The 24,917-nt window shown below is 31.0% G+C and overlaps 1 protein-coding gene across 1 annotated transcript in view; it reads right to left on the bottom strand.

Moving 5' to 3' along the window:
* The window catches only part of PDE10A (phosphodiesterase 10A), a 736,567-nt gene that overhangs the window by 34,172 nt on the left and 677,478 nt on the right, over positions 1-24,917 (bottom strand). The window contains 7 exon segments of the mRNA XM_074309355.1: positions 2,464-2,636; positions 11,732-11,887; positions 13,048-13,198; positions 16,566-16,649; positions 17,498-17,640; positions 23,579-23,746; positions 23,748-23,766. Coding sequence (XP_074165456.1) covers positions 2,464-2,636; positions 11,732-11,887; positions 13,048-13,198; positions 16,566-16,649; positions 17,498-17,640; positions 23,579-23,746; positions 23,748-23,766 — 894 coding nt within the window.

The following is a 24,917-nucleotide window of genomic DNA, read 5'->3' as shown; positions in this document are numbered from 1 at the left end:
TAAAGAAATGTGGGGGAAATTATCTCATACAATCAAGGAATACAATTAGAAGACCATAAAAGATAGAAGGAGATGGGAGAACTGTATGGAACAATTAAAATTGCCATCCTTTAAAGAATAACCACACACCTGAGAATAAAGACATATATTTTACTCAACATGGAAACAGAAGGGAAGAGTTTGAAGGGAGAGAGAGGAATAAATGGGAAAGTAGAAAAATTGATGCTATTCAAAACAAACTCCAAACACAGATGACAGATTTCAAACAGGGATTAAAAAAGAAAGGAAGAAAGAAAAGATGAATAAGAACCTGTGATTGGATTCTGGGTGAGAAAAAGGAGGGGCAGAGGAAAAATTTAGATCAAACCAAGGACACAGAATTAAAATAAAATATCACCATTTCAGCTGAAATTCAAAAAGGCAAGAGGGGTGCAATTATGATCTCAGTCCAAGCAACAATAAAGATAGATTTAATTAAAAGAGCTAAACAAGGAAACTACATTTTTCAGAAAGGTACCACAAAACAAATTAATACTGATACTAAACATGCATCCACAGCATCTAAATACTAAAAAAAAAAAAAAAAAAAAAAAAAAAAAAAAGAATGGGCAACAAAATAAAACTATAATAGTGGAGGATTTCAATTTACCCTTTTTAGATCTGGATAAATCTAATTAAAAATAAGAATGATCTGAATACGATTTTTAAAATATTAGATATGATAGATCTCTGAAGAAGATTTATACAGGGGATAGAGCCTAATGTCTACTGTCAGGAGAATCTGAGTTCAAATTTGGCTTCAGATATTTACTAGCTTAACTTCTTTTTTGCTTCAGTTTAGTCATATAAAATTTAACAGCACTTCCCTTCCTGAGGTTGTTATTGAAGATCAAATAATATAATAATTGTAAAACACTTAGTATAGTCCATAGCTAAGTGCTACATAAATATTAACTATTGTTATTGTTATTATTTTAATATTAATATTATTACTACCAACATAGTAACTATTAAAGGATAAATGAAAGGTAGCTATTTTTATGATTTTTACTATGATAATTTGGATGAAATATCTGTAGTTTTAGCTGCCTTCATGAAATCAAATACTGTGACAGGACTAAATGACACTTCTGTAATAGTCTATGTAGCTAAAAAATATTAAGCCACAGAATTCTAAATGAATTTTGCTGACATAACTAGTCCAATGTCTCAATGCTGTCATTCAAAACCTTACAACTAAAAAATATACTATTCCAATCTTTTAAGCAGGCATGTATAAAAATATTCAAAGGCAAAATCATGCTTATCTAAATATATACATAATGTATATAATTTAAAAAGTCCTCTCACTACATAATGGCAACAAAGTAAAACAAACTCATCTTCATAATTAAAAATAATAATAATAATAAGGCTATCTAAGAGAAATTGTTCCAAATCTCTGCAAAGAAACAAAAGAAAATCTTTTGTTCTATACCAAAATATCTTTATCTCATACCTTGAATACAGTTGCATACTTGGTATATGTACAAGGTATACGTCAATCAATCAAGGTAATCAGATTACATACAGAAACTCAAGAGCCTTTATAGAAAACAGATTCACAGGCTTTTTCCAACCTAAGTGCATATAATTTTTATTAATTTTATAACTACTAATAAATCTTCAATATTTCAAAATATCAATATGCTCTCTAGATATTTCCTAGGACACCAGATGTCCTCCCATTCCATAACTAGAATTTGGAAAGATATGCAAAAGAATTACACATGATAGGCAAGCATAGATAGATTTGATCAATGGAGGAAATACATATACTGACATGATCATAGATATATTGGAGTGACAGAAAAATTAAAGTATTATAATATTAACATGTTATATGGATTTTTATAATACTATAATTTATAATACTATAATACTATAATTTACCAAATACTTATGAATTTTTTTTAAGACATTAAGTTATCTATCTCACAATACCAAGGCAACCACAGCAAAAGCGGTAGAAAAATGATTATTAAACCTTTAGATGTCTATAAGACAATGGAAAAAAAAAGGTACAAGTATGAAGAAAATAAAAATTTACTAATAAAAATTATAAATGACTTGGTTCTAAAGAATAAAAATCATGAACCCAAAGTAATATTTTAAATTTCTGAGGAAGCCATGCAATTAAAAGCATTTGTCTAAATGTATTTCTAAAACAAAACCATAATGTTTAATATCTATTCTAAAATAACCTTTTTCTAATATGCACAGTTAACAGTACTGTCAAGCAATTTATATAGTAAGTATAAAACTTAATGGATTTTAAATTTAAATTAAATTTAAATTTAAATACTTCAATGATCTACTAATATCAATTCATGGGCAAAGAACTTTTTTATATCTTTCTAATTCTAATTTTTAAAAACTTCCCATAATTATCCCTGAATTTCTAAACTTGAATTTGTTCTTTACCTATGTGCTTGATTATTAAGGTTTAGCGATCCTGTCTGGTACATCTCCTCCAACTGCTTTCTGTTTCCAAAGTACAGAGCAAGGTCTGTGGCGATGATGGCTTTTCGGATGATCTCCAGCACCTGCTCATATTCACTGGAACTCAGAGAGGAGAAGATATTGTGCCCTTCCAGCTATGAAGAAATAAAAAAAAAGAAGAAGAAGAAGAGACCAATAAAAAGCACAAGTTCTAATCTTGTGATCATATCAGGTATTTGGAACAAGATAGCTAAAGTCACTTTACACGCTAATGAAAATTGAAGAATAAAGGGACAGTATGAAATGATTTCAATTTAATGAGTTTTCTAATTTCTCTTGAAAAGTTATAGTGAAAAAAAAAAGTTATGATGAGAATGCTAGCACAGTGGAAATGATGAACAAGCATTACATATGATAAACACATGTCACAACACACAACTTAAAACATGCTTGTTGGTTTTGTTTGTTTTTGTCCACTAAAAGCAAATCTGAAATTCTATTTGGACTCTGGTTTCAAATCTCACAAATACCACACCTCATTAATTTCTATTTTGCACAGAAAATTACAGATTTATAAAGAATCTGGTCATCTAGTCCTACTGTTGCCTGCTGACATGTTATTTCTTGAAATCACATGAAAAAAAATCTCTTCAGTGTCTTAAACACATCTTTATCAGTAATTCTATTCAATATTTAACAATTTCATTGTCAGGACAGATTTTCTAATCTAAATACCTGGAGGATGGAATTGATCTAAGGCCACTCCTCTTATTTACACTATATGGAGATGGGAAAAAGTTGTACAGCTTTACACTAAGTAAAAGGTAATTGTGATTCCAACAATTTAGAATTTATGAACATTAGAATTATGTATATGTGATTCTTTTGTGGAAAAAAATAAGACATGCTTTTCCTTTTTACCTTTCTCACATATTAAATGAAAATACTATCTTTGGCTCTTTTTCATGGGCTATTGTAAGGCTCATATGTGACACTTCAAATAGACACATGTCTATGTATTCACATGTCTAGATATCTGTGTGTGTATAAAATACCTCATGTGATATGTATCTTATTATATATGTGTGTGTGTGTGTGTGTGTGTGTGTGTGTGTGTGTGTGTGTGTGGCTGTGTATGTGTATCTACACGTCTTTATAAACCTTAATGAGGAATTTTAGCTATAATTACAGGCTTGTGAAATTGTGATTTTCCTTCAACAAACTATCAAATTCTGAGTTCAGCAAATAATTCTCATATAGGAAAGGCTTTTCTATGCATGATTACTGTGTCATATTATGTAAATATGCTATGACTTCTATTTTTTTTTCATTAATTTGTTCTACTTCATTCAATACCAATTTTTAAAACTATACTATTCTGCATTTAAACTTAATAAACTTCATTTCCTCAAATATTATTATATATTTGAGATATTACATTGACATGGCATTGTCTAATATTATTTGGAATTATATGCAATCCTTGCTTTAAACACAACCCTTTAGCACAATTTCATAGTGACATTTACTAAGTGATTTGTAGTGAACTAGAACAAATCAAAAGCCTTTAATACATATATCTCAGTTCCCTTTGGGATTTCATCATAGCTGGTCTCTGAGACTAATGAAAAAAAGACTATAAATCTGGTGCTTCCTTTCAAAACATAAAATGAATACTAAAGATTCTATTTATACTTGTTTTCTGTACTTAGATCAGAAATGTCAGATACACCTGAGCTAGCCCATAATACTAGAGTGGAATTTATACCACATTAAAATGTTATTAGGAAATATTTACCAAAATAGAAATATAACAGAATATAGATAGCAATAATATATGGTTTTCTAAGTCAACATGCGCACAGGGATCGGATCCTTATGTATATGAGCTGTAGTGGCTACAATTTCTATTTTGAGATTGACAACACTATTTCACTAAGTTCTTTCAAAGAAGCAGCAAGCTCTGCATTTGAATGTTATTTTGTTTGTTTGTTTGTTTGTTTTTGTTATATTAAGGTCAATGACATTTGAGTTCCTTTCCAGATCAAAGTCTTTGATCATATGAAACACAATTTCCAAATTTTTAAGTATGCAAGTGAGAATATGTAACTTTAATATCAAATTTCCTGTAATGATTTGCTCAACACAATTATTATTGAGGTTTCATCATAGATGAAAAAACTTAATAAGTATGCTATGACTACTTATTTTCTCTAATCCAAATAAATTTACTTCATTCAAATAAAAGTTTCTTAACATTTTTGTCTGTCATTGACCCTGCGTATGAATCTTGTGAAGCTTATGGATTCCTTCTCAGAAAAATAAGAAAAGAAAAACAATAAAACCCAAAAGTTATTGACAATACAATTTTTTTTCATCCTCAGCTAAAGGACCCTTTGCAATTTATTCTTATGTTCCCAGGTGAAAGTCTTGATTTAAATATCAATTATTTAACTTGACACTTGTGGTTTGAATTTTCCAAGTTCTCTTATTTTCTTTTTTTTAGGATAAAACTAAAATTAGTCATTATTCATTTCAATTTAACTTTTATTAAGGGTCAGGCATTTAGTTACATAGGTTATTCTCTTTTTAAAAATGTCTTCCATGAAAATATTATCTAAATTGTTTTCATATACCCATGTATTTATATGTCCTATCAGAATGCCTGTTATTCTTTTTTGTTTGTTCATGTCAATTTATGGTTCATTCTGAAAAGCCTCAATGTATATGGTATGATTTGAGAGGCACAAGGAAGAAGAAAATGTCTTCAAAGTCTACCCTCAAATTGGTTGTCTTAAAATGGTCCTCTTAAAAAACAAACAAAAACTAACTAGAGCTAAGAAGAGCTAATTTAAGAGGTTAAATTAATTTGCACTAAGTTGTTAGTGATTTATAAAATCTGTTTCAGAGAATAACAAATACTTCACACAGTGGGATAAGAAAAATACTTGAGAAAAAGAAGGTGATCAGCAGCGAAGACAAGCCTTGTCCACTTCATAATTTTGTCTATGGTCACTTGGCACTCAAACCTCTTTGACTCAAGAGATCTGCACTATGGTCTAATTCCCTATGAGGCTCTTGAAATATTTCTTTAAAGTAATACCTAAATGAGTTTGACCTAAATGACCTTTGGGGTACCTTCCCACTTGTAACCTCATATAATTAAAATTCTACATATTTTCATTCTTTCATATTTATTAATTGTGTGTCTCCTGGTAGATTGTAAGATCCTTCAAGGACTAAGTCATATTTCTTTTATGTCCTCCCTCCAATATTTTTGCATAACAAAAAGATGCTTGATAAAATACTTGCTAATTGATTATAATTAATTTGAGAAAACCATCATAACTGTCTTCTGATCTCTTCAGAGCTGCTACAGAATTGGTAATGGTTAGGACAAAGGAGACTTGGATATTTATTAAGAAGTAGAGTTTTTGCTTCAAATATTGAAGGCTTCTCTTGTGGAAGTTGATTAAATTTGATTTCTGTTTGAAACAAGAAAATAGAACCAGAAGTTTTCAACTCAAAAAGGGATTGAAGTTGCAGAAAGAAAAATTTAGGTTTGATGTTTTCCAAAAGTTAAATAAGTCATGTTCAGAGTCCCCATTTTAGACCTTCAAAAAAGAAGCTAAATGACCATTGGTTGAGAGGGGATTCTTTTTCAGGTACAATGGCCTCAAGGTTCCTTCTAACTTTTAAGATTGTTATCCTGTGACTAATAAGTGTGAATGGAAAGACTCATACCTTGTGAAAAGGGCGAAGGCTAGACCTTATTATTAATAACATTAACAATCAACATATAAGAGTGAAAAGATGAGGAGAGGCTGGTGAAGGAGATAGAGAATGAACAATCACAGATGTAGTAGAACTTGGAGACAATAGTTTCTCTAACTCCAGGGGAAGTGGATTATAGAGAATGAATTAAGATATTGTCATCACTATCAAGTACTGAAAACAAACCAAGGAAGTTTTTTTAAAAGTGCTAATTTTTTTATAAGAAAAAAAAAGGTAGAGCCTTTTCAAAAGAGTACTTTCAATAGCACCAAAGCTCAGCTCTTTTTGGTAACTTCTAATAGTGATGCTACTTGGGAGCACAGGTACCAGAATAGAGAAAGCTCATGGTAGAGGTCATTCAAGATGAGGACTACATGGTATAGTATGAGTGCAGAACCTACAAGAGTACCTAATGAAATATGGAAGGGGTACACTCTTGAGACAAATTTTAGGTATAGAGCTCCTTGAAGTCACTTGGGAAAAAATGAACAGAAAGAAGAGAGATAGGATTATTTAGGCAGGAATTTACAGGAATTTCTGGGGAGAAAATAAAACTTAGAAGACTATGCAATTAGAAAACAAGCCAATACAGCATATCATATTGAAAACTGGATATGGAATCAGAAGAGACTAAAGTCTGAATACTGGCTCTGACACTGCTACCTTTTCTCTGAGCCTCAGTTTCCTCCTCTATAAAATGGGGATAATGGTGAAAATAGGCATTTCACAGATCTGTATTGCAAACTAAACTGTAAAGTGCTATATACATGTGTGCTATTAAGGCAAACTTTATTTGTCCTTTATCTTTCAAACTTCAAGTTAAAAGTAAATACCTTGGAAAGGGAATAATATCCTTTGTCACTGAAATCTAACTTGCCACCCCTCACATCCTGTACTCACCTTTGATCAGAGAGGAGAAATTACACATGACAGTAACACAAGCTCACCATGGATTTATGTTTAAGAAAAAAGCATACTACTTTCAAGTTATGTTTTAGAAATAACATAGATTTAGTTCAATTTCCTGTACTCACTATGTTAAAATTTATAGTGTATTTATAAAAGAGCATAGTCTTGGTATTGTTGCATTAAAATGTTCTTAGTCATCAAAGAAATACATTTTCTGCATCTTGACAAAAAAGAAGAAAAATATATTTTTGAAAATTTTCTTTCAACCATCTGTGTTGAAACAAATGTTTCTTTATTAATATCCAAAGAAAAATGCAATTTTCTAGAATATCTCACTCCCCAAGTATTTTAGTTAATAAATGTTTTATTATACTTAGTTGATGAGGCAATATACATTCTAAAATAAAACTGCTGTTTTTAATCCTGATTTGGGAACATTTAAATTAGAATTGGGAAAGAGTAGTCTTTCATTCTAGTTGCCTACTAAAACTGTGCTGGAAAAAGAATCAAGAGGAGCCAGTGGTCACTGCCACAGTGAGTGAATACATTTTCCCTTCCACAATGTTGGGTTTCAGTACTTTCTCTGCCACTAGAGTGAGCTAGTAACAGCTTCAGAGTATCATGATTTATAAATCCTGGTAACTTCTTGGTGTCCTCATCTATAACAGGAGAAGGTTGAATTAGATGATCTGTGTTTCAATTTTCACATTCTGATTGGCCAAGTACCTTCTTTGTCTATTCTTCATCTGGATTATGGTTCTCTCTCTGCCTCCTCTCCTCTCCCTCCATCTAGGTCTTTGCTCAGCATAAGGTTCAGTCCTTCTGAATTCATGCACAGTGTATTCTATGGAAACCTTTCCTTCAGATCAGAGTACAAGGAGATGTATTCTCCCACTTTTCCTCTGTTATCTAGATCTGATTGTTTTAGATAGCCATTCTCTATCAGGAATATGTACAGAGACTGGAACCCTTTTCATTGTTTATAAAAAGCATGAAGGCATTAACAAAATTTTGTTTTCTGTTTTGTTTTGTTTTATTTTTCAGGGTCTTTATGTTAAAATATATATGTCGGGCCCTCTCCATTTCAGAAAAAAATCTATGATAAATTACCCAGCTCATTTATGTTATTACATATATTGCATATATTTGCAGTGGCAAATAAGAGCTCATGTTGAACTATGATAACTATATAACTATCTAAAATAGTTTAATATTTCCATATTACTTTTGTAATCACTATAATTGACAGTATCACAAATCAAGTAAGGATATTTATGACTTAAAATTGGTGATCAACATTCAATTCTTCTACTTGAAAATGTGAGTTAACATTCAATTCCACTTGAAAATGTGAGTTAAATCTATTTTTTAAAGTTCTAAACCATTCATACACAATCAGGCTTCTAAAACTGTTCAAACTTTAGCTTGCTATAACATGCAACTAGCAAAAAAAAAAAAAAACTGATCAAGTAGGTCCTCTTTAAGACAACTGCTCTAAAAATACCTCACAAAACTGGCATACATAGCATTTGTACCCAGAAATATGGGATGGATTTAGGTGAGGGAAAAAGGATCTCAACTTTTAATAAACATATTTATTGAGATCACTTCCTACTTTACATAGCAGAAGGAGGATAGAATAACAGCATATTCCAAATTTGTTTTAAAATATTCATATATTATTTGCTACCAAATAATGATATGCTCTACATCAGGGCTATGACTAAATTTCAGTATATCTTCTAATAGTTCCTAGACAACACAAAAGGACATAATATATAATTTGCCATATATATGAAAATAAGGAAAACCAATAAAGAGTAGGATTGGTCCATCCATTGTTCTTGAAAACAAGACAAATTCCCACGTAGGTCTTTTTATTCTTGGGACATCTTTTTTCAACAGAAAATCCTCTCCTCTTCCCCATCTTTTCAAAAGCTTCAAAGCCCAATTGAAGCACCACTATCTCAAGAAAACTAACTTGACATCTTGAATTCTCTGAATTTTTCGGAGAATTTTGTGGAACTTTGTGGAACTGCCCCTTTAACACTCCTTATATTTAACTCATCAGATATCCATTTCATCTTAACTATGCCCTAAATCCCTTAAGACCAGGAACCAGGATTTCTCTCTCAGAGCACCAATCACAGTGCAGAATATCAAGTAAATTTTTTAAATATATCAACCAATTGTTTACTGTAATAAAATTTAATCTTTCAATGTTGGGTCCAAATTCTTTACTTTATAATGTCTTAATTTGCAATTGTGCTTTTTTATTTTAATGATATCAATGTATTAAATATTATTTAATATCATGTATTATTATGTAAAAGAGGGAATATATAGAGTACCTATTATATGTCAGAAACTGTGCTAACCAATTTTTTAAAATGTTATCTTACTTGATCCTTACAACTACTATGCCAATAGCTGCTATGCTACATTTAAAGGAATAAATTCATTTTTGGCTTGACAGAACATACTGATGGTTCCCTATTTCCAATTCTTTATAGTTCTAACAGTTCTTGATTCTACAACACTAACAGCCAGCCTCCAGTGGGATCAGAAAAAGTAGTTTCAATTATACAAGTGAAACTAGACTTAAGTATTTTAAAAGATGGCATTTTTAGAGAAAAACAAAGCCTCTGATCTAAAAATAACTCCCTATTAGCAATTTATTGAATTTGAAATGATCACAATTGGAATCCCCGTGGATTAAATTACTAAATATCCCTCTGTTAAAACTATAATTACATTATACAGAAAAGGTGAAATACTGAGTCATTATTAATCATGAAAACCTGAGTTTAAATTAGCTTATCATATTTAGCTAGCCAAACCAGAGAGGGCTTGTGAAAAAAAAAATAAATAAATAAAAAAGATGCACTGCTCTTCTGATGGAGAGAAGGGATCAAGAAAGATTTAAAAATAAAGTCCCACTATGGAAGGAGAGTCCAAGTCCACATATTTTGAGAGATAATCAAAGTTTGGAGAGGTTCAACAATGAGAGTCAGAGTAGAGCACAAGACAATTTTTCACTATAATCCTGCTTATGGTTTGATTAATAGCTAGATTTTTTTTTTTTTTTTGGAGGCTGGGGTTAAGTGACTTGCCCAGGGTCACACAGCTAGGAAGTATTAAGTGTCTGAGACCAGATTTGAACTAGGGTCCTCCTGAATTCAAGGCTGGTGCTCTATCCACTGTACCACCTAGCTGCCCCAATAGCTAGATTTTAAAACCAGTTTTGAAATAAAACTTTTTACTCATAGGCAGTACTTTACTCCAGTTCTCCAATACAGTAAATATTTACTTCAATAGTTAAATTAGAAAGGAATTGCTAAGACGTCTTCACCATTTCTTGGGAGTTATAGAGGAGATAGCATATTACTTTTTTTTGTTTTTCAGTTGTGTCTTACTCTTCATAACCTCATTTGCTGTTTGCTTTGCAAAGATACTGGAGTGAATTGCCATTTCCTTTTCCATCTTATTTTATAAATGAGGAAACTGAGGTTTAACAGGCTTAAATGACTTGGGTCATACAATCAATTAAAAATCTTAAGCAGGATTTGAACTCAAAAATCCTGATTCCAGGTCTAGTGCTCTAAACTCTGTGCCACCAAGGTGCCCCTAAGACAATGCCTGGCCTCATTATATGATCCAACAGATTTGGAAGAAAAAAAAAAAAAACAGGATCCAAATCTTGGTTCTTCCATTTACTAGCTTTATGACACCATACATTTAAATCTCCTTCATGTTTAATTTCCTTATCTATCTGTACATGAGCCTAAATGAGATCTATGGTCTTTTCTAGATTTGATACTATGATCTAGATCTATATACATAAAGTAATAATTCATGTCATTAGTCAAAAACCTATAGTCATTTTCCTTAAATGGAAACTTCCAAACTTTTGAAGTGTTTATATTCCAAATCATTCAATAGATAATTTTGTTAATATAGGCAAAATGAGCTAAAACAAGCATACCACATGAAAATAGATTGATAGTTAGCACCATCACTGTCCAAGTAACTAACTAAACCTGGCTAAATCATTTTAAAGTTAAAAAACACATTTAGGAAAAAAAGAAGAAAAGTTCTAAGGTTCCCCAACCATCCTGAGATTGACTTTAGGATACAAAAGTTACATTTCTACATTGTAGAAATGTGAAGGCATGTGAAGTTGTGTGTTTAAATTAAAAAATCAATATTAATTTGGGTTTTGTACTTGTTTCTATAACTAAATTAAACATGCACTGAGAAATACATGCTTCTAATTTTCATGCAAGATTTTTTATTACAAAGAACCATTCAAAGATACCTAAATATAATGCAAATTTAAATACAAATTTTACAGTAAAGGTAAAAATAGGTAAATAAAGAACTGCATTGTAGTAAGCCTTACCTGGTATCTCTCCTACATGTCGCTATTTATTTCTCCCTTGCAAATTACACCTACCATTTACCAAACCCATCATGCTTCAGAAAACATTGGAAAGAAATGATGAACATACTTTTCTCGCATGCATGTGAGAAGTATGGTGTGGGGGTAGCACATTAGTTGTCTTACCTGCAGGAGGGATACTGTCTGTGAAAAGTGGTGCTGCTCCATGGTGGAGGTGGAGTACAGAGCTGCCAGAGGATGATCAAACTTCTGAAGGTAGCTATTACTGAATCCTCTGTGATCCAAGTCATGGCACAGGCAGGCGATCAGAAGTCCTTTTCGCTAAGGAAATGCAGCAGAGGTATTCAAAGGAAGGAAATGGGTCTGTGATGAGATTCATACCTTGCCTTGAATATCGCATTGATCATTTTCATTAGGGCCATCAACTCCCTCTTGTTCCCACTGACAAACATGTAGATGTCCCAGCACTTAACACAGTGCCTGGCACTTCATGTTTATTGACAGACTAATGCAATACCCATCTCTACTGATGCCTTTTCTCCCCCCTCACCTCCTTTTATACTCTCAGCTGAAATTTCCCCAGGGCATCCAGTTTTGCTATTCATTTGTAGCTAGTATTGACAGTGAAAGAAAAAGGGAAAATAATTAGTAATAAAAGTGACTTGGAACAAATCAGTCACACACTTCCCTCGATTAAAAAAAAATAATAATCCACTTGATCTCATTCTTCTTTACACTGAATAAGAACTGACTATAGGTCAGAGAAAAGTTCAAGTAACAATAAGCAAAAGGTACAAGGTGGAGAAGAATGGGAAAAACAAAACAAAACAAAACAAAAAAAAAAAAAAAACTAAAAATATAAAAATTTGCCAAGGCCTGAAGGCCCTTGAATATCAGAAAAAAACAGAACTTTCTTTGGTAGGTAATATGTAGTTACTGAAGACTTTTAACATAGAAGTAATATAATCAGTTCTATGTTTGTGAAACAATTTGTGAATCTGAAGAATGAAGAATGAAGGGGTAAAGTACAGTCCAGAAAGATGTTAAAAATCATCAAGCTAGTCAAGGTTGGAGGCAATGAGAGTCTAGACTAGAGCATAAATAGTAGGAACAGAAAGAAGAGGAGAGATGTGAGAGATGTTAAGAGATAGACTGTACAGAACTTGGTGCTAAATTTGAAAATATATTTTGCAAATAATTTTAAGTGATTTTTTTAAATCTAAATTTTATACACAAAAAAGGAAATGCTAAATTACTAAGTTTTTAGCTAAAGTTTTGGCTAAAACAAATTTATACAAGATCTCTTTAATAAAAAAGCCCATTAGTAAAGGCAATATTTTAGCACTAATATGTGACAGTGATGAAGTTTAGCTATCAATATATTAAAGCAACAAGGCACTTAATTTGTCATTTGGCTTCATAGAATAGCATTTTCTCTAGATTTAACTGAAATAAGAAGTAGCTTTTCTGTCTACACCTACCTCCAGATCTGTAAAAAGCCCTTGATTATTCTGAAGTATAGCATACATGCAGTGTGCCACAGTAACTGCGTGTTTCCAGTTGTGGTAAGGAACTCGTCGATAGTTTTTCTTAACAGACATAATAAAACGACATAGCTTTTCAGAGTCAAAGCTGTAAGAAAAATAAATTGTTATAGTAGTCAAAAATATATATCAGTGTAATTCAATTAAAAAGAGCTTAGGCCAAAAGGAAAATACTAAAACATGGTTTTAAACATGTATATACATATATATTATATTATTATATTACTACATATGTGAAAGGCAGAGTCTGCTTTTGAGTTTTTGTCTTACTTTGGCTACCTAAAGTGCTTAGCATATAGCTTAAACATTTGTGGACTAATCGACATATGCCTACTTCCACAAATAAATAAATGAACGTTTATTGTATATGAGTTAATATAAGTACTTCTGAAATAATCTATGTGGAATTTCCCTTCATAGGAACTCTTACTAATTAAAAGCAATAACCGTATAGCTCTAGAAAGATCCCTGATGTCCAGAGATGGTAAATGACTTCATATAGTCACCTAGCTACAAAACATAAAAGGCAGGATCTAAACCCAGTATTCTGATGTGAAGTTCAGGACTTGATCCACTAAGTAATAATGCCCTTCCTCTCTCTCTTCCATTTATTTATCCATCCATCCTTCTTTGTACATAACAGTAAAGTTACAGGAAAAAACAGGAAAGTTAGTGGTCAACTAGGATAGTCAACTTCTTCATTTTTACTGAGGCCCAGGGTTTAAATATGTACTCACTTATTCACACACACAAACACATACACACCAGTGTTTCATCAGTGTGTACACTCTTTGTTAAAAACACAGACTCTTACACCATTCCTTATTAAGAAGTATTAATTGCTGTGATACCATGTCTTTAGTTATGATTTCTACATGCTCAGTTAGTCTAGTCTATGAATAATATACGTAGAGTTTATATAGACTTTATAGTTTGATAGGATCTGCTTGGGTATGTGTCTGAAAGCTTTTGTCCAAAGTCATTTCCACAATGAAAATAGAGAAATAATTTAATGGATGATCTCTCTCTTTCTCTCTCTCTCTCTCTCTCTCTCTCTCTCTCTCTCTCTCTCTCTCTCTCTCTCTCTCTCTCTCTCTCTCTCTCTCTCTTCCACACCCATCTCCCCACACATCCTCACACACTTTCCTATAGGTAAAATTACAAAGTCACAAACAAAATGGTCCTGTCTCCCTCACTTTCTTCTTCCTATAAATAGGAATATGACAACTCTGAGGAAAACTATTAAGGGAATTCCTCATTCACAGGAACCCCTAAATTAGATACCTTAAAAATAATGAGATATATTTGTGTGAGTATATTTCCACAAAACATGTATACTGATCTATAAAATCCACCTATATCTAAATATGTTTTTACTTACATTTGAAATATACCTTACCATTTTTAAAAGCAGATATAAGCACATTTCTGACCCACCGTTTACATGGAAATACATCTAATTTACTCTATTTTTCTTTTTTCAGTGTGGAGACAAGACTGCTGGTCTAGATAAACTGAGAGAATCTAAGATTTGCAATCGTCTAAACTAATCGGAAAAAAGTATCCAGAACCCTACTAAATCTCAAGTTTGCAAGTGATTCTGCACTTTACTTGCATTCAGTGAAAACAAAGTATTATATACTGTTTTGTTTTGGGGTTTTTTTGGAGGGTTAGATGTCATGTAGAATAACATTTAAAACTCAAATGAAAAGTAGGGAATTGAATCACTTGTTTTACATACAAGTAGAACTTCATTTTTAAAAGTATGAAATAAAAATTATTAAGCAGTAGCCAAACTAATTGCTACTGTGTACAAAAGGAGTCAATATGACATAAAATATCTATGTGTTTTTATACAAAATATATATATATGTGCATGTGTATGTATATATCAGATTTGTTCCAACTATGTTTTATTTTATTTGATTCTTTTAGAATGTTCAGAAGGAATAAATGTTTAGCCCACTGAAGAAGCTAAGCAGGAAAAAAATATTGATTAAGTTTTAATATCGTAAATAGTTTTGCAATATTTGTATTTAGAATTTTGTTGTTCAGTTGTTTTCAGTCATTTCCAGTGCTCTGAAACCCCTTTTGGGGTTTTCTTGGCAAAGAAACTGGAATTAATGCTAATTGTTTCTCCAATTTATTTTATAGATGAGGAAACTGAGGCAAACTTGTGACTTGCCCAGTGTCACACAGCTACTGCCTATGGTTGGATTTGAACACAAGGAGATAAGTTTTCCTGACTTAGTCCTGCAATTGTATCTATACCTTAACATCTTTCTAGCTGACTATAATATATTTTGATTAACTGCAGGTAAAGGCATCTAACCAGAGTAATTTTTACTAGGCAATTAAGATATATACACTGAAAACAAAAAGGGAAAGTAAAAGTACAAACACTTGGTACCTACCAGTTTCACAGAAATAGATCATAGTAAATAAACTAAGACCCTGATATACGCTGGTTCTCAAAAAACAAATATTTAAAAACTACCTAAATTCCTAGCATATAAGTATCAATTACAAGATATGACAAGTAAATGACTCAACGGTAAGAGGAAAAATGAAGCAATTTTTTAAAAGAAATTGAGTTGTCATAGTTAAACCTAGAAATAGGGTTAAGAAATGTATGCCTTTAATTTTTTTAATGGTTGCTTTAACTGAAATATGTTTTGGTTTTAAGTATGATAAGGATTGTAAAGGGGTTAAGTTGTCTTCTTGAATTGCCCTATTTTCCAGGAAAGCTGGATCTAGAGCATGCAGGAAGCCCTGAAGGTGTCAAGGATGAAGCCTTACTTTTCTAGTTTGTGCGTGACCTGACATAATGTGCTGTCTGCATGCCAAGCTGGACTCTCTGTGTGTCCTCTGTTCTCCCTTCTTGAGTTTTGTCCTTTTCCTATCTTTACTACACCTTTTCCCATTCCTGGTTCCTCTTTCCTCTACCCTACTGATTTAAAAATACAAATTTCTATAAGTATTGTAAACTCTTTATTCTGGCTTTGGATTCTACAAGCATAATCATTTTTCTTTTAATACACCTAGTTGTTTGAAGTTGTGATTTCCCATTAACAAGTAAAAAGTAGATATTTCACAGACTGTTCTCTAAGTATTTTTGAAAATTAAAAAAAATTGAGCAACTTTAGTATTTTTCTAACTCAGAAGTTTTAACTATTATTTAATCTATATAGCCCTTTGAGACATAGTGTGACAGAAGTTGCCCAATCTTCCTTCAGTGTCTCAGAAGAACTGAAAAGCTTCTTTCTGATTTATCCTAGAATCTTAGTTCCCTTTTCAATGAAGAAAAAAACTGTTTACAGTTTTGAAAGTTCAGCATATGCTAGATATTTACAAATAAAAGCAAATCAAAGAGGGAAAGGTACATAGCATAAAAGGAAATTATATAATGAACAATTAACATCCACATTTTTGACAATGTTTTTGGAAATTCATACCAGGCTGTCCCACAGGTCTGATGTACCATATACACAAAAATGGCAGGCCACATTTCCTCAAAAGGACTGATATCAAAATGGTATCTAAAATTAAAAGAGAAAGTCACTTAAGAATACACATAACTTAAAATAAACACAATGACAAAAAGGGAGAAGATAAATTTCTTAAGTTAAACATCAAGTCTTTCAAAATTAATCACAAAATAGAATCATGAGAAGCAATCTTGAAGTCATCTACTTTTCTGACTTTCCCTTCTTTTGAAGAGCTTCTTGAAAATCAAATTCCATAGGATCCCTTAAAAACCTTGTCCAATGTTTAAGACACAATTATTAAGATGCAATGTTATCAACAAATTATCTTCTAAATAGTACTAGAGTAATAGAAATACAATAAACTGTTCCTATTATAATCATCATAACAATTCATTTCTAATTTTCAATACTTAGATAAAATATTTGTAATTTATTTCTTAAAAATTTAAATACACTTGTATTTTTATATCTAAACATAAATATTACTTTGCAATTAATAAGTGACAGAATTATCATTTGACTCCTTTTTAATTTATTGTGCTATTACATTAACACTCAAATGAAACCAATGAATGTCAAAATTTATTTTAAAACATTTTAAGTCATGGGCTGAGTATCTACTTTTAGTCCTTCACATTTTTTTAAAGACATTGTTTTTGTTAAAATGAAAAGAAAATTGCTTTCTTTTCAAGGTAAATCAAAAAGGTATAGATTTGTTTATTCTAATCCTATACTTCAATATAAATAATATAATACAAATGCAATTCACATTCATTAAATTAAATTGGATTCAAATAAATTCAATTCACAATTATCTGCTGTATGATGGAATTGTGCTAGGTGGCTATTCAAACTTTAAATCTGAAACAAAGGATTTTATTAATATAAAAGAAGCTCACAATTCAATTTCTTTGTGAAGATTTGCTGGGACAGTGTACTGCATGAGATTTTGCCATTCTTCTGAAGTACATATGCTGTGATAAGAGAGTTTTTCCATGGTTACTCGGTAAATGCACTCTGAATGGCGAATTCTATGATACATCTGGAAGAAAAATTTCAATAAAAGATTTATACAGTCCAATAAGTATATTCTCTAAGACTCAGAATTTTTCATGTTAAAGATCCTTAACTTTTTATCCAGGTCAAAACACTGCTCACACTTTCATCTACAAAAATACACATTTATAGTATAAAAACTCTAGAGAGAGGTCACCATGCAGTTGTGTTTAAAGCTTTATCATATTCTGTTTTATAATATTCCAAATTTTGAGTTTTAAGAAAGGAAAAAAAATTAAGTTGTGGTCTGTAGCACAGATCATGCTATAAAAAGTTACATTAGGAGAAACACAAATCAATACATTTAAAGGGTAAAAGAAGTAAAGGATGTCTAAGGGGCAAAACAATTATAATAACAACTAACACCACAAACTGTCCTTCTGATTTGAGAAAGGAAAGTTATGGGAAAGTCATATTGATGAATGTGACATATGCAGGACTAATGTATTTTCTATTCCTACTTCAATGTACAAAGTAGGGAAAAATAAACTTTAAACATCACATATGAAAAACTCTAAGAATGTATTCAGTAAAGGTATTTGTATACCTGCTTCACCATTATGGTGTCCTAAATTCTTTAGAGATAATACTTGTGCAACATTTTTTTTTAAACATTAAAGTCAAGCACCAGGCTTTATAACTAAATATAGTAAATAGTAAATTATAGTAAATAGACACTGAAGAAAAAAAAAATAGCCTCAAAGGGATAATGGGCTTAAGTGCTTCTAAATTTAAATTTAGTCTTAACCCCAAACCATATTAAGCAAAATTTTTAAATAGTTCTCTAGAAAAGAAAAAGGAGAAATGAATAAAACCCAAGTGTTTTCAAGGAGTAGCAAGAAAGGGGGGAAAAAGACAAGAAAACACTAGCTCTACAAAGTTGGTTTCTTACAATCAATTGTTTCTAAAGTGTGTTGAAAATGAGAAGTGTTCTAAGTATCTTAGAAACCCAATGCCAATATGCTCTGAATGTTAGTTTATCACCATGTCTTGTAGAGCAAATTTTCTCTTACCAGATTGATTTATTTAAGCAATTACTAAACCAGAACAAAAGAAAAAATGGATACAGAGATTAACTGTGAGGAGAATTAAGAAACAAAGTATACAAATTGTCTATGACAAACTTAATTGTAAGGAGACTACAATGTGCTTTGATGGGATATTAAAGGTGGTTTAAATATGAATGATGCTGACTAGGCTCAGAATTCTCCTGAAAGATACTAGGAGCATCATCCTGATACTGCATTTTTAAAATGACAACAAGCTATTTAAACTATATACTATGTAAGCAAAGGTATTTGATGATGAATGCCTAAATTCATAATACAAAGCAGCATTGTTTCTGTCAAATATCATATACAAGTTGTAGCAGGTAATTAATAACATGGATAACTTTAATTATAATTAATATAATTAATGTTATTCCTTGAGGTTACAGAGCATATTATTAAAGTTGCACTGAATGGAAAGAAAAGAGAAAGAATATTTAATCTAATTACATGCTAGTCTCAAATAATAAACCCTTCTGTTTGGCATTTGCTCTTTGAAACCTTAAACCTTTTTAATCTTTTCAATATTCTATTTGACTCCCCTCCATAATGCATGATCCTGGGGTAATTTCTCTTCATTCCATTTCTATACCTTTGAATGGGCCTTCCCATGCCTGGAATATTTTTCCTCATCTTTCACCTCCAAGTTGTTTTTGCTTTTTTTTTTTTTTCAGTCTCATTTTTTTATAAAGAGCCTTTGTTATCTGAGTTCTCAATGTTATTTTAGCTCTGTATTAGTAGTATGAAAATTTGTTTTATATTAAACTCATAGTTCTTCTATGTCTTAATTCTAGCCACCTGATCTTATCTTGCTAGGTAATCAGCAGGTACTAAATTTTTGCATCCTGTACTGATGGATTGCAAAGTTTCTACCATTTCTTTGCATAATTTACATTGATCAGTAAGTCTGAGATTTTTAATGAACACCGTTTTGTAATTTCAAGTTGAGAATTCCATGATAACAAATACTTCATACCCCTAAACAAATCTGCATGAAATCCATTTGCTTGATGTTCTTTATTGAAATACTGCTTGCTGAATTCATGCAAATATTATATACACAAAGTATATAATTTATTTCACTTTTAGATCTTGTTTCATAAATTCAATCTGGAAACTCTTTTCATTTTCAAATTTCACTCTTTCTTAGTGAACTAATGATTGATCTTTTCCTCAAAGTATATTGTACCTTTTTGCACTATCATTATCAGTCTCATCTTATATTCATCTTTTTTTTTTTTTTTCATGCAGTTTGGACAGTAGCAATCCAAAAGCAAAGCACTATCCTTATGTTTTTTTTATTTAATACTGTATAACTCAGAAGAATACTGAGATACAAGCTCACCTTCTCTAGACTAAATTAAAGCAGCTTCAAAATAGCTTCAATAGTAAACTTCAATAGAATTGAAATATACCTCATCCTTTTCCCATATAGTTTTTTTTTTTTTTTTTGACTGTGACAATTGAGGTTAAGTGACTTCCCCAGGGTCACATAGCTAGTAAGTGTTAAATATCTGAGACCGGATTTGAACTCTGGTCTTCCTGACTTGAGGGTGGTACTCTATCCACTGCACCACCTAGATGCCCCTCCCCATATAGTTTTAATTTATTCTGCTAGATTTCTTCATTTTGAAATTTTTCAATTCCATGTGTTTTAGTGATTCACTAAAAATGTTATTTACAAATTATAATTGTGGGAATAGTTCTGTTGATGATAATGGTCTGATTATTCTTTTGATGTTTTTGTTCAGTTTCTGACTCAGGTAATCCTATTTGAGGTGTTCTTGGCAAAGATATTGGAGTGTTTTGCCATATCCTTCTCAAGCTCATTTTACAGATGAGGAAAGTGAGGCAAATAGTGACATGACTTGCCCATAGTCACACAGCTACTAATCATCTGAGGACAGATCTGAACTCAGTAAAATGAGTCTTCCTGATTCCAAACTTCTTGGAACTATATATAGCTTTCTCCGGAGACAATTAAGATGATCTGGTACTCCTACCTCTTTAAGGATTTGCTTTGTTATATCCATATAGCAAAAGCTTTAATATAGTCAGTAAAGCAGAAATACATGTTTTTGTTTTTGTTTTTGTTTTTTAAATGAACTATCTTCCTTCCTCCATAATCCAGTCAATGTTGGCAATTTGGTCTCTAATTCCTATACTTCTTTGAAAACAAGCTTCTATCATTTCTTGGTTTACATATTATATAAACCTAGCTTGCAGAATCTTAAGCAAAACCTTGCTGACATGTGAAATGAGTATGACTGCTTAGTAATTTTGACATTCCTTAGCATTGTTCTTTTTTTTTTTAAGAATAGGACAGAAACTAAACTTTTTCCAATTCAGTGACCAATACTGTGCTTTCCAAATTTGCTGTCATAGTAACCAGGAAAAAAAAATAATAATAATCAAGGAAGTAAGATTCAGTACTATTCAACCCTAAACTATATTATAAGGTAAGAACATTGTAGAAGTACAAAATGAATTATTTTGATTAAATTAAGATTTCCTTGTGTAAAAAACCAATATAGATAGAAATAGAGGGAATTAAAAAAATGAGGAAAAACTTTGACAGTTTCTCAAATAGGATATGATTGTTTTGTAATATTGCTAAGATACAGGAAATGATGAGCTGGTTGATTTTTAAAAAACATGTAAAATTATGAGAAATATAACTTGTGAATGAAGATGCCATCTACCTTCAGAGAAAGAAATAGCAAGTGGAAATATGCCTAGTATGATCTCAAAATACATTATATATATATATATATATATATATATATATATATATATATATATATATAGAGAGAGAGAGAGAGAGAGAGAGAGAGAGAGAGAGAGAGTATGTGTATACAGGTGTATGTTTATAGATAGCTCTGTGTGTTTGTGTGTGGAAGAGGTTATCTTTAAGGAACTTTGATTTATTGATCAATGAAGACTATGCAAAATAATGATATAAATTGCAAAACAGACTACCTCTCCTTAGAGCTTATCTCCTTGGAAGAACTGAAAATAAGTTACTAGAAATATTTCTGAACACAGCTGTACAAACCCTCTGAAAATTCGAGAGCATGCACCCTCTACCTTGAAAGCAAAACCTTATTTTAACAAAGAGTTTTTAAAAGCTGGGATAATACAAATCATAGAAAATTACTATGACAGTAAGAAAGATCAAAGTATATATTCAGAAGAAGATATCAAAAGTCAAAACATCTATATCCAAAGCTTCCAAGAAAAATATGAATTGGTTTCAGATCATGAAGGAGTTAAAAATGGATTTTAAAAATCATGTAAGAGAATTGAGAGTGATGCAAGAAAATCATTTAAAAAAAAAAAACAACTTGGTAAATTAAACAAAAAACATAATGATGAAAATAACACCTTAAAAAACTGACTAGGCTAAATGGTTAAAAAAAAAAAGAAAAAGGTGCTAATGGCGTCCTATAATCTTCCTGTTCTATTGTATTTAATTTAAAGACAAGGTAAGAATTCATATGTATCTGACTACAGAATAGAGACCAACTAAGCAATGGCAATAAAGCTCTCTTCATCATATGGAAACCACCTGTCATTTAAGGTGAATCTAAACAAAATCACAATATCACCTTCATTCAGTTGAGCCAACAATCTAACAAATTACAAATTAGAAGCTTTTCAGCATTTTTTAAAAATCTCCTTTACTAGTATTATATATATATATATATATATATACATATATATATATATATATATATATACAAAGTCTAAAAATCATATTTCTTCAAATTTGTTCAAGTGTAAATTATAAGATAAAAAGAAAATTCTGGTAATCAAGGTAACAATTCTAAGCAAGAGTCCTTAACTGCTAAAAATTAATTAGCCCATACTATGATCAGTTGTCACCTGGACTAAGAATCACAAAGGATGAAAAAAAATTAGATGAATTGTAATCTTCCCATAAGGAGAAATGTCTATATATCATTAACTTGAAGCTCCATTATTTCTAATCATTTTTTCCCTACTGTCTGCAAGCATGTGTTCAAAAAAAAAAAAAAATGAATAATTTCTTTCTTGAGAAGTCTACCATACCTAGCACTTTTTGTCAACCTTTTCTGGTGATTCTTTGCTATTTCTCTTTCTGATTCCTTAATTACCATTAGCTTCTAATCACTTGCCTCTAGTTTTTGCCTTTACATTTTTTCTTTCTAACCCACTTAATATGATACTTTCAAAAATTCAATTTATTCAAATTCATTCAGTGATCATTCCAAGTACCACTTCCCTCAAATATCATACTTTCTAGATAAGAGTGTAACACAGATTTATTATATAAATGTATCTAAAGTATTTAATAACTGTAATTTTGTCCTTTCAAATGTGATATTAGGATATTGATCTTTTCATTCTTTTAACTATATTTCTTCCTTAAAGTTGAAGCAATAATTCATTTTTCCACAAGAGGGCAATAGAGCAAAACAAGTAGAATTCAAGCTATTAACATTCTCATAATGTTAATATTATGCTATGAATCACTAAATTTGGGGTCATGTTTTCTCAAGTAATATTCATACAAGATTATGACCTGAACAATATTTCCCTACTTTGTTGATTTTTTTTTTTCATTTGAACTATACAAGATGCTAATAATTTCTGACTTTCCATAAACTTTTTTTTCTTTGCTTTTCACACTTTTTAGGATACCTGAATAAAGTTTTGGGCATTAGGCTCATTTGATTGAAATAAATATTCTACTTGTTCCTGTGATTATTAAATGTATAAAAATAATAAATCACTTTAATCAGCAGAGATGACAGAATTGGCAAATACTTGAAAACTTTAAGATTTTTAAAATCAATATTGGATTCCAGAAAACACTTTGAGAATATTACTTACATTAGCACAGTGTAAGGCTAAAGCACAAAAGACTGCAAACATTTTAAAGTTGTTTTCATCTGTTTTGGAGAAGGCACTTCCACTTATTTTGTTTACCATCTGCACAACACCAATTACGCTCCCTCGACTCACAATAGGCATACACAATATATTTCGAGTGGTATACCCCTGTATATAGGTCTACTTCCCTGAGTTGCGAAAAAAGACAAAAGGAAAAGAAAATTATTAATGTACCATCTATCTAATAATTCTTAATTATTTTTATTTAATAAGATGGTAATTATTCAAGAGTTAAGAAAACATTAACACTAAGGGCAAAAGTACAATCACTAAATTGATAGTATCAAAAAAGGAAAATATTCAGAGAAGTAATTAATTGGTGTTCAAATGCAAGGGTATTAGACTCAACTGAAAAACAAACTTTACAATCTTAAATATTGAGAGAATTCAAACTCACCTATATGACATGATAAGGGATCAGGTAGCACAATAGCACTTTAGTGGAGATACTTTAAATTATATTGTTAAAAAATCATTAAATTTGCTCTAATATCCTTTTTGATATTTTGAAAACTGGATTAAAAATTAAAATGTATGGCAAAGCTATTTATTAATTTTTTAGAATATTTTACTTTAGAGATACTATCCAAAAACTTTAATACATTATTTTCCAAACCATGTCATTAAGAAACAAAAGTTCTGTGTTTAATCTTGTTTATAAAACACATGATTAGATAAAAGCTAGATCTGTATCTCTACTGATTTTTACACTGATTATGGATCCTAATCACAAGCCTCTGCAATGCTATAATTTATTGCAATTAGCTCAATGTGGCCATTTGGCTTTCATTCTCAAAGAGGATCCCAACGTCCAGGAAATAAAACATAACATGGGAGATTTCAGTGAGGGAGGTCTGTGTCAACTCACATCAAGATTTAAATCAGAACTACTGGAGATGACTGAATGCATTAGGAGACTTTTTTTTTAAACTAAGGTCTTTAACAGGTCTCATTTGAGGCAATCATTGATTAAGGATAGGTGAGAAATAAGGAAGAAAATAACTTCTTTTATGCAGTTTTGTCCCCCCCATCCCCTAAAAAATTTATTTTGGGAGGAGAAACTTCAGGATTTCTGGCCAAAACAGAAGCAATTGCTATTTACTTATACTAGAAGACCTGGTTATCTACATATCCTGTAATGGATGAGTAAAAAGTCAGCCACAGTGCTCAACTGGGAGGATTAAGTGAACACCCACCCTCAGCATATCAGGTAGACATTTGTGAAGAATTTATTGGAGAACTAGGAGATAACAAGTTGGAAAGGAATATATAAATGGAA

The sequence above is a fragment of the Sminthopsis crassicaudata genome, chromosome 4 (assembly GCF_048593235.1).
Source record: "Sminthopsis crassicaudata isolate SCR6 chromosome 4, ASM4859323v1, whole genome shotgun sequence".
Taxonomy (NCBI): Eukaryota; Metazoa; Chordata; class Mammalia; order Dasyuromorphia; family Dasyuridae; genus Sminthopsis; species Sminthopsis crassicaudata.
Note: the sequence above shows the minus strand (reverse complement) of the source record. Positions and strands in the feature narration are given on the sequence as shown.